At 42.4% G+C, this 16,041-nt stretch overlaps 1 protein-coding gene across 16 annotated transcripts in view; it reads right to left on the bottom strand.

Moving 5' to 3' along the window:
• Positions 1 to 16,041, bottom strand: part of PPFIA1 (PTPRF interacting protein alpha 1) — a 117,603-nt gene that overhangs the window by 7,683 nt on the left and 93,879 nt on the right. For 6 of the 16 annotated variants that reach the window (XM_063644655.1, XM_063644682.1, XM_055271262.2 and 3 more), the window contains 4 exons: positions 4,890 to 5,065; positions 4,706 to 4,803; positions 2,191 to 2,366; positions 373 to 441 (listed from right to left, as the gene is read on the bottom strand). In XM_063644655.1, the coding sequence (XP_063500725.1) occupies positions 373 to 441; positions 2,191 to 2,366; positions 4,706 to 4,803; positions 4,890 to 5,065 (519 nt within the window). Of the gene's footprint in view, positions 1 to 372; positions 442 to 2,190; positions 2,367 to 4,705; positions 4,804 to 4,889; positions 5,069 to 13,501; positions 13,529 to 14,028; positions 14,092 to 16,041 lie in introns of all 16 variants that reach the window. The other 10 variants (XM_055271214.2, XM_055271233.2, XM_055271242.2 and 7 more) reach the window with 4 other exon arrangements.

Here is a 16,041-nt window from a genome sequence, read left to right as displayed (position 1 = left end):
CTGCCTCAGCCTCCCGAGTAGCTGAGACTACAGGTGCCCACCACCACGCCCAGCTAATTTTTTGTATTTTTAGTAGAGATGGGGTTTCACCGTGTTAGCCAGGGTGGTCTTGATCTCCTGACCTCGTGATCCACCCGCCTCAGCCTCCCAAAGTGCAGGGATTACAGGCGTGAGCCACCACGCCTGGCCTAGGTATTAGTTTTTAAAGGCTCATTTGTTAATAAATTTATAAGAGCAAAGCCTAACTTCTAATATCCAGAGAGACTGCCTAGCTACGTGATGTCCCAAGTATAATAACAGCTTACATTTCGCACACATTTAAACATTTACACACATTTCGGACATTTAAAGAACATTAGGCCAAAAACTTACTTCATCAAACCTTCTATCAGTCCCCATGACCAAAAGGTTGTTAAATTCTCTTTCCAAGACAGCACGAGCCTGAAATAACCAAAGAATAACAAATAAGACTTTCATCAAATCTAATTTGAAGGGTGTTAGCATCATAATTTTTTTTTTTTTTTTTTTTTTTTTTTTGAGACGGAGTCTCGCTCTGTCGCCCAGGCTGGAGTGCAGTGGCGCAGTCTCGGCTCACTGCAAGCTCCACCTCCCGGGTTCACGCCATTCTCCTGCCTCAGCCTCTCCGAGTAGCTGGGACTACAGGCGCCCGCCACCACGCCCGGCTAATTTTTTGTATTTTTAGTAGAGACGGGGTTTCACTGTGGTCTCAATCTCCTGACCTCGTGATCCGCCCGCCTCGGCCTCCCAAAGTGCTGGGATTACAAGCGTGAGCCACCGCGCCCGGCCCCATAATTGTTTTTTAAACCAAGACTTAAACTCCCTCACTGCTGGCTGGGTCTGGTGGCTCACGCCTGTAATTCCAACACTTTGGGACGCCGAGGCAGGCAGACCACCTGAGGTCAGGAGTTCAAGACCAGCCTGGGCAACATGGTAAAACCCCGTCTCTACTAAAAATACAAAAATTAGCACCTGGGTGTGGTGGCTCACGCCTATAATCCCAGTACTTTGGGAGGCCGAGATGGGCAGATCACTTGAGATCAGGAGTTTGAGACCAGCTTGGCCAACATGGTGAAATCCCATCTCTACTAAAAATACAAAAATAAGGCAGGCACGGTGGTGTGTGCCGGTAATCTCAGCTACTTGGGAGGCTGAGGCAGGAAAATCACTTGAACCTGGGAGACAGAAGGTGCAGTGAGCCAAGAGCTTACCATTGCACTCCAGCCTGGGCAACAAGGGCAAAACTCCATCTCAAAACAAACAAAAAAACAGCTCCCTCACTGCTATGACTACATTGAACCATAATAATATTTTAAATCAGGGCATCTAATGTGGAGTCTATGGATGGGCTTCTGCAGAAAGGGATCCATGATCCTTGGAGTCATATTAACAAGGGTGTCCTGTGTGGGTTGGTCGGGGTATTGGCAAAAGATATTCAATGTTCTTTTTTTTTTTTTTTTTCCTTTTTCTTTGAGATGGGGGTCTCACTCTGTCACTCAGGCTGGAGTGCAGTGGCGCAATTGGAGCTCATCACAACCTCCACTTCCTGGGTCAAGTGATCTCCCTGCCTTGGCCTCCCAGGTAGCTGGGACTACAGGCATGTGTCACCACACCCGGCTAATTTTTTGTATTTTTTTGTAGAGACAGAGCTTCACCATGATGGCCAGGCTGGTCTCAAACTCCTGGACTCAAGCAATATGCCTACCTCGGCCTCCCAAAGTGTTGGGATTATGGGCATTAGCCACCTCGCCTGGCATATTCAATGTTCTGTAGAGGAATAAAAGTTCCCTGTTTTTCAAATGAGCCCATGAGTCAAAAAGAATTGCATAAGGCAATTACCCATAAAAACAAAATTAATAAAATCTTCATGTGGCACACCTAAGAACACTTCTCTTTCCATGTAAGAACTAAATATATGTCAGTCTTCTGATCAGGCACATGGGCTGGAATGAAAGATCCTCCTTATCTGGTTTATTGCAGGACTCTCATGCTTCCAACAGAAAAGGGAAAGACAATAAACCAAAAACAAACAAACAAACAAAAAAAAACTAGTTGTCGCAGGTTTTTGTTTTTTGTTTTTTTTAAAGTTTTCTTTCTATTTGAATAACTAGCTGTCTATGATCAGGGTGCCAACTGAACAGTGAGTGCAGACACAGCCAGGTTTGGCGTCACCTGTGTGTTCTGCGTCGGGATCTGTAACAGCAGTGCCAGTGCACTGAAGTCGAAGGTTTCGTCTAAGGCCAGAAGTGCTCCATGAACACCACTCTCTATAAGATTGTTTGCATATTCTTTAAGGCCAATTGACAGGATCCAGCGAATCACTCGATCATTGCTCCAAACAAGCACATCTGTAAAAGAATAAAGACAATTATAAAAGTGGCTTCAGAAAGCCATCTTTATCACATGTACCCTGTAATGCAGGAGAAAGATTCCTACCATGATTCCTAATCCTTTGGCTCCTGAGAAAAGTGCTGGGAGACACTGTTAAATAGACAACCATTTGCTGCACTGAGACAATGGTGTCTTGGCCCTGCTCCACTCTCAGGGAGACTATCCCATTAGAACTCATCCTTCCAGTGAGCACAAGAGGAATGAAGTTATTATTTCTAGAGAAAAGAAGATGATGAGGATCCAGGGATCAGAAGCCAGAGGACTGCAAGAACTTGAATACCTAACATGTATAAACATGCTTCGCACACAGACTGAAGAGTCTTCCGAAATACTTCATCACGGATGGACTTGGCTTCATAATAATATGAACACTTTGCTCAATTCAACAGAAACCTCTCATTTCTAATCTCGAAGTCTTTGTCTCATTTTAAAATGAGAGAAACTTAAAAATATCATCCAGCATATTAGAGACTTTGCAGAAAATCTTTTTTTTTCCTCTCTCTCTCTTTCTTGACAATGTCCTGCTCTGTCACCCAGGCTGGATACAGCCTGGTACCATCATAGCTCACTGCAGCCTCAACCTCCTGGGCTCAAGTGATTTTTCCCACCTCAGCCTCCTGAGGAGCTGGAACTACAGGCGTGTGTCACGAAGCTCAGCTAATTTTTTTGTACTGACAGGGTCTCACTATGTTGCCCAGGCTGGTCTTGAACTCATGGGCTCAGATAATACTCCTGCCTTGGCCTCCCAAAGTGTTGAGATTACAGGCATGAGCTACCATGCCTGGCCACAATATCTTATGCAAATTAACAAATTATTCAATTTGCTCTATTAGATCTAAAAATAGCCACTCTAAAAATATATGCAGATGATCACCAATCACTTCCAAAGACAGTTTTTGTCTATTGGAAAAAGATGTAAAATAGATACAGAAAACAAAACAGATGGACATATTTCATTTCCAATGCCCTTTTCTGGATGAAAGTCCATACATATACACACACTGTATAAATGTCGACTTAACGACTTTTCTCCTGATTCACATTAACTCAATCACAAGTAAACTTCCCTTCAACTGGGCCATCTCCCAACCATATTTTTATCCTTAGTTTCTTTCTTAGTATAAAGTGGTGATGAACACAGCACTTAGACTGACAGGGCTAAGGTAAAGATGAAAGAAAGCAACCTGAGTGCTTACACCACCACCTGGCACCTACTCACTGTTAGTAAGGCTGGCCTCTTCTTATCATTATTGTTACTGGTGCCTTCCTTGCATTCCAGGAATTCTGGGAGTCATTACTCTGAGCTTAATGTTTACTGTCTAACTTTAAAAGCAAATTCTGACTGGGTGTGGTGGCTCACACCTGTAATCCCAACACTTTGGAAGGCCAAGGTGGGAGGATCGCCTGAGCCCAAAAGTTCGAGATCAGCCTAGGCAACATAGCGAGACCCTGTCTCTACAAAAAAATAAAATAAAATAAAAAAATTCCAGGCATGGTGGAGCACACCTGTAGTCCCAGCAGCTACTAGGAAGGCTAAGGCAGGAAGAGCACTTGAGCCCAGGAGTTCAAGGCTATAGTGAGCTGTGATCACACCACTGCACTCCAGCCTAGCCTGGGCAGCAGAGCAAGACCTTGTCTCAAAATAAATAAATAAATAAACAAACAAACAAATAAATTTGAGTACCGAATGACAGACTCCCCAACAGAGAAGAGAACCAACTCCACATCTTCTGGATTAATGTCCCATGTCCTCTAATGCCTCCCTGGCCTGTGTTTTCCAACTGAAATGCCTTTTCCTTACCCCAAGCAGCTCCTCCTCCTTCTTCAAGGACCAGCTGAAATGCGGACGCTGCCTTTCCTTCCCCTCTGGGAGCAGAACTGCACAGCGCTCTCCTGTTCTGAACCCCTTGGATAAGCCCCCAGTTGTATTTCTCACACTTGAATCATCAAGTGAGCTTTGCTCTGTTGTTATCTAATAGTGTGGAACAGCAATTCGGAGTGAAGGAGTACATAGGGCATGACCAAAGGAAAACTCTCAACTCATAGGAAATGACTAGCCAGAGACATTTAACCTCCAACTGATGTGTGAGAACACAGGGAATAGTTCTCTGGCTGTGGAAGAGGATCTCAAAAGCACTAAACTACATCCAGCCCTCCTCTGCAATGACACTAGACTAGTTAGTTTTCTCCACTTACATTTAGCCTTTCTTGATTTTTGAAAAATAGGAAGTCACTGAGGCTGCAAACACACCAGCAAGTAAGAGTGAAATGAATCAATTAAATGTCATGTACTAACCTTTTATTTCACTCTGACTTTCTTCTCTTTTTCTTTCCAGTTCTTTCCGGTCATAATTTAACCTTCTCAGGCACATAATTCCACACTGGAAACTGTTTCTATTTGGAAGAAAAGAGAGATGATTTAGAGATGGTAACAGTGAAAAATCTTAGCCAATTAGTAAGAACTATCTCCATTAAGTTACCTGTGAAAACTGTCGACCATTTTCAGCTGCCCTCGAAGGTCTTTCTTGGTCAAGTGGTCCAGCATCCTGGCGTCTACAAGGCACTCCATGAAGTAGCTGCGGTACTGGGGGAGGCCCAGGCTGGGGAGCCACTCGTTGCCAATCCACTCGTGGTTCATGTCCCCATAGGCGAGTGTCTGCTTTTCATAAATGGAAAAGGTCAGTTATGGAGGAAGTCTCAAAAGTAGTTTATATCATTTTTAAATTGAAATTTTAATCTATTACCTATATTCTCAAAGGCTAAACTAATGATAATTTTATAACTGCAAAATAATTTGATCTCTTCTTCTCACCTTTTAAATTTGTTAGTAAAATTTTTATACAACAGGAATCGTAACATTAAAAATACATGATTCGTTGTGATAAATTTAACTTTTAAATCAAACTACAAAAAAAACTGTAACTGGCTACAAATTTCCTCTCTGAAATAGTTTTTAATATAATAATGTGACAAAGATTGATCACGACTCATGAACAAGTTTGAAGGCTCAATTCAACACTGCTCACTAAAATTATCTCTGGTTGGTTTACATTTTAACACTTTCTTTTCCTAAAGAAAAAATCCATTTCAAAATCAGTAAAAGTCAGTTAAAATATAGTTTTAGAGAAGAGATAAAGCAACAACCAACAGGACTAAATGGGGAAACAGGCAAATTCACAATTATAGTTGAAAAAATTCAACACTTCTTTCTCATAGCAACTGATGAAAGAAGCAAAAAAAGAAAAAAATTAAGAATATAGAAAACCTAAACTAACAACCTTTAACCAACTTGACCCGACGTTTGATAGTACACACCACCCAACAACAGAATATAGAACACTCGACCCAACAACGGAATACAGAACACGCCACCCAACAAGAGAACACAGAACACGCCACTCAACAACAGAATATAGAACACTCCACCCAACAACAGAATATAGAACACTACCCAACAACAGAATATAGAACATGCCACCAACAACAGAATATAGAACACACCACCCAACAACGGAATATAGAACACACCACCCAACAACGGAAAATAGAACACGCCACCCAACAAGAGAATATAGAACACGCCACCCAACAACGGAATATAGAACACGCCACCCAACAACAGAATATAGGACACGCCACCCAACAACGGAATACAGAACACACCACCCAACAGCAGCAAATAGAACACGCCACCCAACAAGAGAATACAGAACACTCCACCCAACAACAGAATACAGGACACACCACCCAACAGAATATAAAACATGCCACAAACAACAGAATATAGAACACTTCACAAACAACAGAATATAGAACATGCCATCAACAACAGAATATAGAACACGCCACCCAACAATGGAATATAGAACATGCAACCCAACAACGGAATACAGAACACGCCACCCAACAACAGAAAATATAACATGTCACCCAACAAGAGAATACAGAACAATCTACCCAACAAAAGAATACATAACACTCCACCCAACAAAAGAAGATAGAACACGCCACCCAAAAACACAAGATAGAACACTCCACGCAACAACAGAATATAGAACACACCACCCAACAAGAGAAGATAGAACACGCCACCCAAAAACACAAGATAGAACACTCCACGCAACAACAGAATATAGAACACACCACCCAACAAGAGAAGATAGAACACGCCACCAACAACAGAATACAGAGCAGCCCACCCAACAACAGAATATAGAACACGCCACCCAACAACAGAATACAGAACACGCCACCCAATAGAATACAGAACATGCCACCCAACAACAGAATACAGAACAGGCCACCTAACAACAGAATATAGAACGCGCCACCCAACAACAGAAGAAAGAACATGCCACCCAACAACAGTAGAACACTTCACCCAACAACAGAAGATAGAACACTCCACTCAACAACAGAAGATAGAACACACCACCCAACAACAGAATACAGAACACTCCACCAACAACCGAATATAGAACACTCCACCAACAACAGAATACAGAACACACCACCCAACAACTGAATATAGAACACTCTACCCAGCAAGAGATTATAGAACACGCTACCCAGCAACAGAATATACAACACTCCACCCAACAACAGAATATACAACACTCCACCAACAACAGGATATAGAACACTCCACCAACACCAACAACAGAATACAGAACACGCCACCCAACAACAGAATACAGAACACTCTACCCAGCAAGATTATAGAACACGCCACCCAAGGCCGGGCGCGGTGGCTCACGCCTGTAATCCCAGCACTTTGGGAGGCCGAGGTGGGCGGATCACAAGGTCAGGAGATCGAGACCATCCTGGCTAACACGGTGAAACCCCGTCTCTACTAAAAGTACAAAAAAATTAGCCGGGCGAGGTGGCAGGCGCCTGTAGTCCCAGCTACGCGGGAGGCTGAGGCAGGAGAATGGCGTGAACCCCAGGGGGCGGAGCCGGCAGTGAGCCGAGATCGCGCCACTGCACTCCAGCCTGGGTGAAAGAGCGAGACTCCGTCTCAAAAAAAAAAAAAAAAAAAAAAAAAAAAAAGAACACGCCACCCAACAACAGAATATACAACACTCCACCCAACAACAGAATATACAACACTCCACCCAATAACAGATTATACAACACTCCAACAACAGAATATAGAACACTCCAACAACAGAATACAGAACATGCCACCCAACAACAGAATATACAACACAACACCCAACAACAGAATATAAAACACGCCACCCAACAGAATATAGAACAATCCACCCAACAACAGAATATACAACATTCCACCCAACAACAGAAGATAGAACACTCCACCCAACAACAGAAGATAGAACACTCCACCCAACAACAGAAGACAGAACACGCCACCCAACAACAAAATACACAACAATCCACCCAACAACAGAATATAGAACAATCCACCCAACAGAATACAGAACATGCCGCACAACAACAGAAGATAGAACACGCCACCCAAAAACAGAATATAGAACATGCTATCCAACAACAGAAGATAGAACACGCCACCCAAGAACAGAATATACAACAATCCACCCAACAAAAGAATATAGAACAATCCACCCAACAGAATATAGAACACGCCACCCAACAACAGAAGATAGAACATGCCACCCAACAACAGAATATAGAACAATCCACCCAACAACAGAATATAGAACAATCCACCCAACAACAGAATACAGAACACACCACCCAACAACAGAATATAGAACACTCTACCCAACAACAGAATATAGAACATGCCACCCAACAACAGAATATATATTCTTTTAATGTCTGTATAGTGTATTCTCGAAGACAGACAAATCTCAACATACTTAAAGACACTGAAATCAAGGTACATTCTCTTGATTTCAACAGAAATTAGAAATCAATAATAAAAAGCTATCTAGAACCCCCTATTAAATATTTAAAAATTAGCATACTTCTAAATAATTCACATCAAGAAATTACAAGGGGAAATTGCTCCCTCTGTCGCCCAGGCTGGAGTGCAGTGGCGCGATCTCGGATCACGGCAACCTCGCCTCCAGGGTTCAAGTCATTCTCTGGCCTCAGCCTCCCGAGTATCTGGGATTACAAGCACAAGCCACCACACCCAACTAATTTTTGTATTTTTAGTAGAGACGGGGTTTCACCATGTTGGGCAGACTGGTCTCAAACTCCTGACCTCAAGTGATCCACCACCCATCTCGGCCTCCCAAACTGCTAGGATTACTGGCGTGAGCCACTGCGCCCCACCAGAAAATATTTTCAATTTAAAGAAAATTTTTTTAAAAATTCAAAAATTTTGGGAAACAATTAAAACAATACCTTGAGAGCAAAAATCATGTCAAAGGATTATCAATGCAGAAAGACCTCGAAAATCAGTGATCCAAGAGTCTGCTTTTAAAAACTTAAACTAGCCTGGTGTGGTGGCTCACACCTGTAATCCTAGCACTCTGGGAGGCCGAGGCAGGCGGATCACCTTTGGTCAGGAGTTGGACACCAGCCTCGCCAACATAGTGAAATCCCATCTCTACTAAAAATACAAAAATTAGCTGGGCATGGTGGCACATGCCTGCAGTCCCAGCTACTCGGGAGGCTGAGGCAGGAGAATGGCTTGAACCCAGGAGGTAGAGGTTGCAGTGAGCCGAGATCATGCCATTGCACTCCAGCCTGGGAGATAGAGCGAGACTGTGTTTCAAAATTTAAAAAAAATTAAAACTTAAAACTAGAAGAACAAATGAAATCCATGGCAAGCAGAAGGAACAAGGTAAAAAAGCAGAAATCAATGAAACAGAAAACAGAAAAATAACAGCAAATATACCAGTGAAATGAAGATCTAGTACTTCATAAATATCAATCAAATTAACAAACTCTAGCCGGACTGGATAAGACGAAACAGAAGACATAAATCACCACTATCAAGAATGAAAGAGGGGACCAGCCTGGCCAAAATGGCGAAACCTCTTCTCTACTAAAAATACAAAAATTAGCCAGGCATGGTGGCACACGCCTGTAATCCCAGCTACTTGGGAGGCTGAGGCATGAAAATTGCTTGAACCGGGAGGCGGAGGTTGCAGTGAGCCGAGACTGAGCCACTGCACTCCAGCCTGGGCAACAGAGCGAGACCCCATCTCAAAAAAAAAAAAAAAAAAAAGAGTAAAAGCTGGCAGCCAGGCATGGTGGCACATGTCGGTAACTTCAGCTACTCAGGAGGCTGAAGCAGAAGGATGGCTTGAGTCCAGGTGTCTGAGACCAGCCTGGGTAACACAGCAAGACCTTGTCTTAAAAAAAACAAAACAAAACAAAATGACAACAAAGAGGGGACATCAATACAGATTCAATAGACATTGAAAAAAATAAGGGAATACTGTGAACAATTTTAAGCAACTTAGATGAAATGGACAAATTTCTTAAAAGATAAACTACCAAAGCTTCTCAGAAACAGGTAATACGTATCTCTATTAGAACCTGAAGTTGTAATCATAAATCTTCTAACATACAAAAAAGAAAATCTCTACCCAAGATAGCTTCACTGGTGAATTCTACCAAACATTTATCAACATAAATAAATAAATAACCACGATTCTACAAGAAGTGTTTCAAAAAAGTTTGAAACACCTTATCTCATTCTATGAGGTCAGCATCATCCTAAGAGCAAAACCAAAGATGTAACAAAACTATAGATCAATAGCCCTCAGGCAGATCCAAAAATATGTAACAAAATATTGCCAAGTCAACAACATATTAAAACAATAGATATCATGACAAGTATGGCTTATTATTCTAGAAACATAAGTTGATTCAACATTTGAAAAGAAAAATCAATGAAACTCACCATATGAAGAGATTGAAAAAAACCATATCATCTCAAAAGATGCAGAAAAAGCATTTGACAAGATTTGTCATCATTTATGGAACTCCAAGCATTCTGGAAATGTAAGAAAAGTGCCTCAACTGGATAAAAGGCATCTACAAAAACCCTACAGTGAACATCATACTTAATGTGAAAGACTGCTCAGCTGGGCATAGCGGCTCATGCCTATAATCCCAGCACTTTGGGAGGCAGAGGTGGGCGGGTCACTTGAGGTCAGGAGTTTGACAACAGCCTGGGCAACATGGTGAGACCCTGTCTCTTTGAAAAAAAAAAAAAAAGACTGAATGTGTTTCTCCTAAGATAAGGAACAAACTAAGGATGTCTACTCTCACCACTTTCACTCTACACTGTACTGGAAATCCCAGCCACTGTAAGAGGTCAAGAAAGAGAAATAAAAAGCACATAAATTGCAAAAGAAATAAAATTGTCTTTATTTGAAGATGACAAAATTATCAATGTAGAAAAGGAATCTACAAAATAGCTACCCGAATAAGTGGGTTTAAGCAAAGTTGCAGGATACAAGGCCAATTTATAAAAATGAACTATATTTCTAAATACTAGCAATGAACTGAAAATTGAAATTTAAAAAGTACCATTTACAGTGGCATCAAAACCGGTAAAATCCTCAGGGATAAATCTAACAGAATGCATGCAAAATGTGTACAATGAAAAAGAACTTAACACATTATATACACACACGTATCAAAGGAAGGTACCCGTGGTACCTGAAGTCTCCAGCTGAGGAAGACTAAGTCACAGGTCATAGTTACATTATGGGATCTTTGTAGTGATTCTCAACTAACACCATGTTGGTCTTGAAACTATGGCTTCCAGTATCATTTGTTATTTGGTCCAAGCTAGAAACAATAACTCAAATTCTAACAAAGAATGTTTAAATTCTACTAGAAAAAAATGCTTCACTGCTTTCTCTAAAGAGAAAGTGAGAAATATGCCAAACATTTTTGGGTAATCATCAAGATATCTAACAGTATCACCATGCTTGATTCACTCTTCTAAACCTTACCCTTACAGGCCTGATATTTATTTATTTGAGACAGGGTCTCGCTCTGTCACCCAGGCTGGAGTGCAGTGGCATGTTATCGGCTCACTGTAACCTCCGCTTTCAGGGCTCAAGCGATTTTCCAGCCTAAGCCTCCCAAACAGCTGGGACTACAGTCTCAAGCCACAAATACCTGGCTAATTTTTATATTTTTTGTAGAGACAGGGTTTCCCCATGTTGCCCAGGCTGGTCTTGCCCTCCTGGGCTGAAAGTGATCCACCTGCCTCGGCCTCCCAAAGTGCTGGGATTACAGGCATGAGCCACTGCACCTGGCCTAGGCCTGATACGTGTAGCATGGATATCTGGTATTATTTTCTTGCTTGCTGATTATGTATTCTTAAATGGGGAAATTAAACAAAGGAATTGTCTAAATAGAAAACTGCATGGAAGCAGAACTCTACTTATTTCTGTTTCCTCATTATATGCTCTGCTGAGACTCCTGAAGTGGCCTATAACATAAACTCGCAGAAAGATCAGGCTCCATCCCAGGGAGACCCACCTCTTGTCCTGGGCTGCCTTAGCAGCCTTCTGGAAAAAAATATACCAGGTGATCTCAGTCCAGAGAACATCTGAACTAGAAGAGACACCCACTGCACAGTGTTTATTCCCATCACTGAAACAGTCACAAGTACAACCCAGTTTTATGAACTCCATAAAATGGGAGCTCCATGATCGGGGGACCACGGGCGTCCTGCTCACAGACGCTCCACACAGCCAGCACTCTTACTATTTGTTAAATGACGTATAAATGGTTTTGACCACGCCTTGATGTTTTCCTCCTCTGAGTGTCTAGGGGCAGCTCATAGTTCTCCCTGGTTTAAGAGCTGGCCACAGTGCACTGCCCTTGGCAGCAGGTGGCAGTCCCATCTGGAAGCAAGAAGGAGGAAGGAGGGAAAGTGATGGGAGCTTCCACTAGGCTGCATGTCGGCTAGTTCTGGAGCCATCACCACAGCTCAGTCTTGTTTATATCTCCACTGCAAAGAGCAAGGTTAAGCTTACTTTACAGTTCATGTCCCTGACTCGGGCAATCTCATACTGAATTACTAACCAAGTTCTGCTACCTGGTTGAAAATATACTGAAATTTAAGTAATTATGAAATGTACCCTGTATAATTCATTTATGGTCATGATTGGTCCTATAAAGGGATATCTAACAAGTTAAACAATGAGGTTATTTATCTGGAGGAGAGGCACAGAATGCTTAAATCAAGAGAGAAAAAAGCCCACAGAATCACATTATAGCTATTCTATTTTGTTAAAAAATAAAAATAAAAAAAGGTGGGGGGACAGTCTAATGGGCTAGATTTTAGGAGTACCAAGAGAAGGAAACACCTGCTTCAACCATCACCTCATAATCAGGAAAATTAGAATTTAAAATCCTTTTGATTCTTTTCAGATATATAATGATTATTCTGAAGCCCTCAGTTACAGTCCATTCAGGAAAGCCTCTAGAACTGCTTGTCCATGCCTCATGGCTGCAATGTGCCACTGAGACATACACCCTGACCACAGAAGGCTGGTGGCATCGCACGACATTTCAGCAAGCTGTCTGAACATACAGAATGCAAAACAGTTGGGATAGAGCTTTTGGTGAGTTAAAGAATTGAGAAGCTGAAAATTCAAATATACAGTACTCGAGAAGAGGCTAAATTCCTTAGGATTCCATTAGTAAGAAAATCTTTAAGTGGACATAGTATTAGGATAGTATTTAGTAAAAAATCAACACAAAGACACAGAGGAAAAGTCACTGTGCCAATTTTTGTGTTTGGAAATTTATTAGAACACAATTTCCCTATCAGTGTATCTTGTAATAACGTTACCCTACCAGGAAATTACATACATAATCTCAGAAGCTGCCTAAGCCACAAGACTTTGTATACAAGATCATATGTTAAACAAAGCAATCTACATTAATTAAAAATAACTGCCATGGCATCATATGAGAAATATTCAAAATTGTCCATGAGACGTACTCTTTGATCCTATGCTTTGCTTGACCAGTGCTTTCAAATCATTAACGATCCTGTACTCCGAATAAACTAAGATGCTATAAACATCAAAAAGAGTAGATTACACAAGTTTTCACACTCCAATTGCTTTTTGCTGCTGTACATGTAGTGAAGAATATATTAGAGAAAGACTCCAACCTGAGCCCAGCTTCCCTCCTCATCTTCCTGGGGTTACGTGGTTAGGAATGCAAAAGAACATAACTGTTAGTATTGGTGAGCTCGGTAATGCAGGCAACGCAACTCTGCAGGGAAGATGCAGCTTCACTGAGGGAAAAAGTTCAGACTATCAAAGCATCATGCAAAACTCATGCAAAACCAACAATTTCAACTTCTCATGCAAGGAGCAGACTCTCTCCATGCCAAGCACATCCATGGAAGGAGAAAGGGCCACACAGTCACACGGAGGCTCAACTGAGATCTCTCCAAAAGGAGAGCTAGATTAAAGCTATTCTAAAGACAGAGTCTACCAACTTGAAGTTCCTGGAAAAAATCTAAAATAAAATACAAATTCTACTTACACATTCAACTAATAACTAAAGGAAATACTTATCTGGAACAACTGAATGGAAAATAACATGTTTGTTTTCAACAAAAAGGCAAAGAACCCAGACGGTCTTAAGTGGAAAACGCGCCGGGAGGAGTGCAGGCTGTGGGGCGTGACTAACCGTTTGTTGCGTGGCTGCGAGCGTTTCCATCTCTTCGTGTGTTAACCAGACATTTCCTGTGGTCTAAGGTGACCCCAGTGCACCAACCACATCCAGGGCAAGGGAAGCAGTGACAAAGAGGAGAGGGGCAGACGCATAAGCCACAGGCACAGAGAAGGGGCCGAGGAGGCAAAGTTCGCTCTTCTTTCAGTTCAGATGCCCGTACAGAATAACCATTCCCTGTTAACACTGGGTGGTCACCACCACCAGGAGAAGAGCACACGATGCCCAGAGCTTTAGATGCCATGCTTACCCGAGGTATGTGAAATATCAAGAGAAGAAAACACGTTGTATACCTCTGGAAACTTTGAGTAATTCTCAAGTAACTATTGATTCAATATATTTAAAGCAGATTAACAACAAAGAATCCAGCATGAAACTCTTTTTTTTTTTTTTTTTTGAGACGGAGTCTTGCTCTGTCGCCCAGGCTGGAGTGCAGTGGCACGATCTCGGCTCACTGCAAGCTCCGCCTCCCGGGTTCATCCAGCATGAAACTCTTGCTTGGCTATTGGAGGGCTTTCTGCCGCAGATGCTCCGCGACGGCGTGAAAGGCTGAAGGCAGGCCGCAGGGCAGAGGGGGTCACGGATGTGCTAGGCAGTGTCGATGCCTCTGTGCAGCCATCAGAACCAGACACGAGACAGACAGTGGCCTGTGTATCTACTTGAGGGAGATTTTTTCCTTGCACTTTGACATGGTATGAAGAGTCTGCCTTATGTAAGGTATCTCCATCATTACTGAAGACAGTGGATAAACATTGGAGAAACCACACAGCACCTTCATTTTCAGCAAGGCCACTGTCATGTGAAACAACCAGGGAAGAGCTCAGACACTGCTCCCGAGGCAGGCTGTGGGAAAGGAGCTCTTGGAGCAACAGGGGAGGACAAAGCTTATTGTTCATCACCGTAATTTGTTCATTAAGAAGAAAAAAATAAATAAAACAAATAAAACCCCGCAAAACGTCTTTTGTAAGGTAACTGGGAGCCCTGAATCCAGCGCTGACGTGCTCCTTGGAGAAATGTGTGAGGCCCTTCATCACAACAAGAATTTGTTTTCTCCTGAGGAGACTAAAAGCAGAGACTGGGAATCCAGCCAGTGTAGAAAGTCTGAACTTTATAAATCTGGAGTTGGCCTGCCCTTATCTCCCAATAACCATGCTTGTTTTTATTAACATAGTTCTTTGTCACGTAGGATAACCCTTCTCAAGGACTTTCAGGGACATCCCACATGGAGAGAAACTGTATAAGTACAGCTCATGTTGGATGAACATTTGCAGATTTGTGAACTGCTTGAAATCCTGAGCTCCCAGGGTCTTCAGCTCCCCAAATGGAAAACAACTACAGGCCAAATAAATCAAATACAGTAAAACACTGGTTACAAGGCAACCAGTGATCTCATCTTTATTTTCCCCTTTAGTTTTTATTTTAAAAAATGTCTACAAACTGGAATGATGGGGAAGGGAGGATTAGAATTCTAATTTAGGGACCTTTTCCAGGCATGGCTGTGCATGCCTGTAGTCACAGCTACTTGGGAGTCTGAGGCAGGAGGATCACTTGAGCCCAGGAGTTCCAGACCAGCCTAGGCAACACAGTGAGACCCATCTCTACAAAAAATACAAAAATTCCTTAGGGATCAGTTTTGACAGTGGGATAACAAGTATCTCTTACTAGTATGTCAGCTATATTTCAATGGATGCTTCTGGCTGGGCATGGTGGCTCACACCTGTAATTTCAGCACTCAGGGACACTGAGGCAGGAGGACTACTGGAGGCCAGGAGTTCCAGACCAGCCTGGTCAACATAGCAAGACCCTGTCTCTAAAAAGTTTTTAGAAATTAGCTGGGTGTGGTGGTGCACACCTGTAGTCCCAATTACTTGGGAGGCTGAGGTGGGAAGATCGCTTGAGCCCAAGAGGTTGAGGCTGCAGTGAGCTATGATTGAGCCACTGCACTCCAGCCTCGGTGACAGAGTAACACCT

This window comes from Symphalangus syndactylus, chromosome 1, assembly GCF_028878055.3.
Source record: "Symphalangus syndactylus isolate Jambi chromosome 1, NHGRI_mSymSyn1-v2.1_pri, whole genome shotgun sequence".
NCBI lineage: Eukaryota > Metazoa > Chordata > Mammalia > Primates > Hylobatidae > Symphalangus > Symphalangus syndactylus.
Note: the sequence above shows the minus strand (reverse complement) of the source record. Positions and strands in the feature narration are given on the sequence as shown.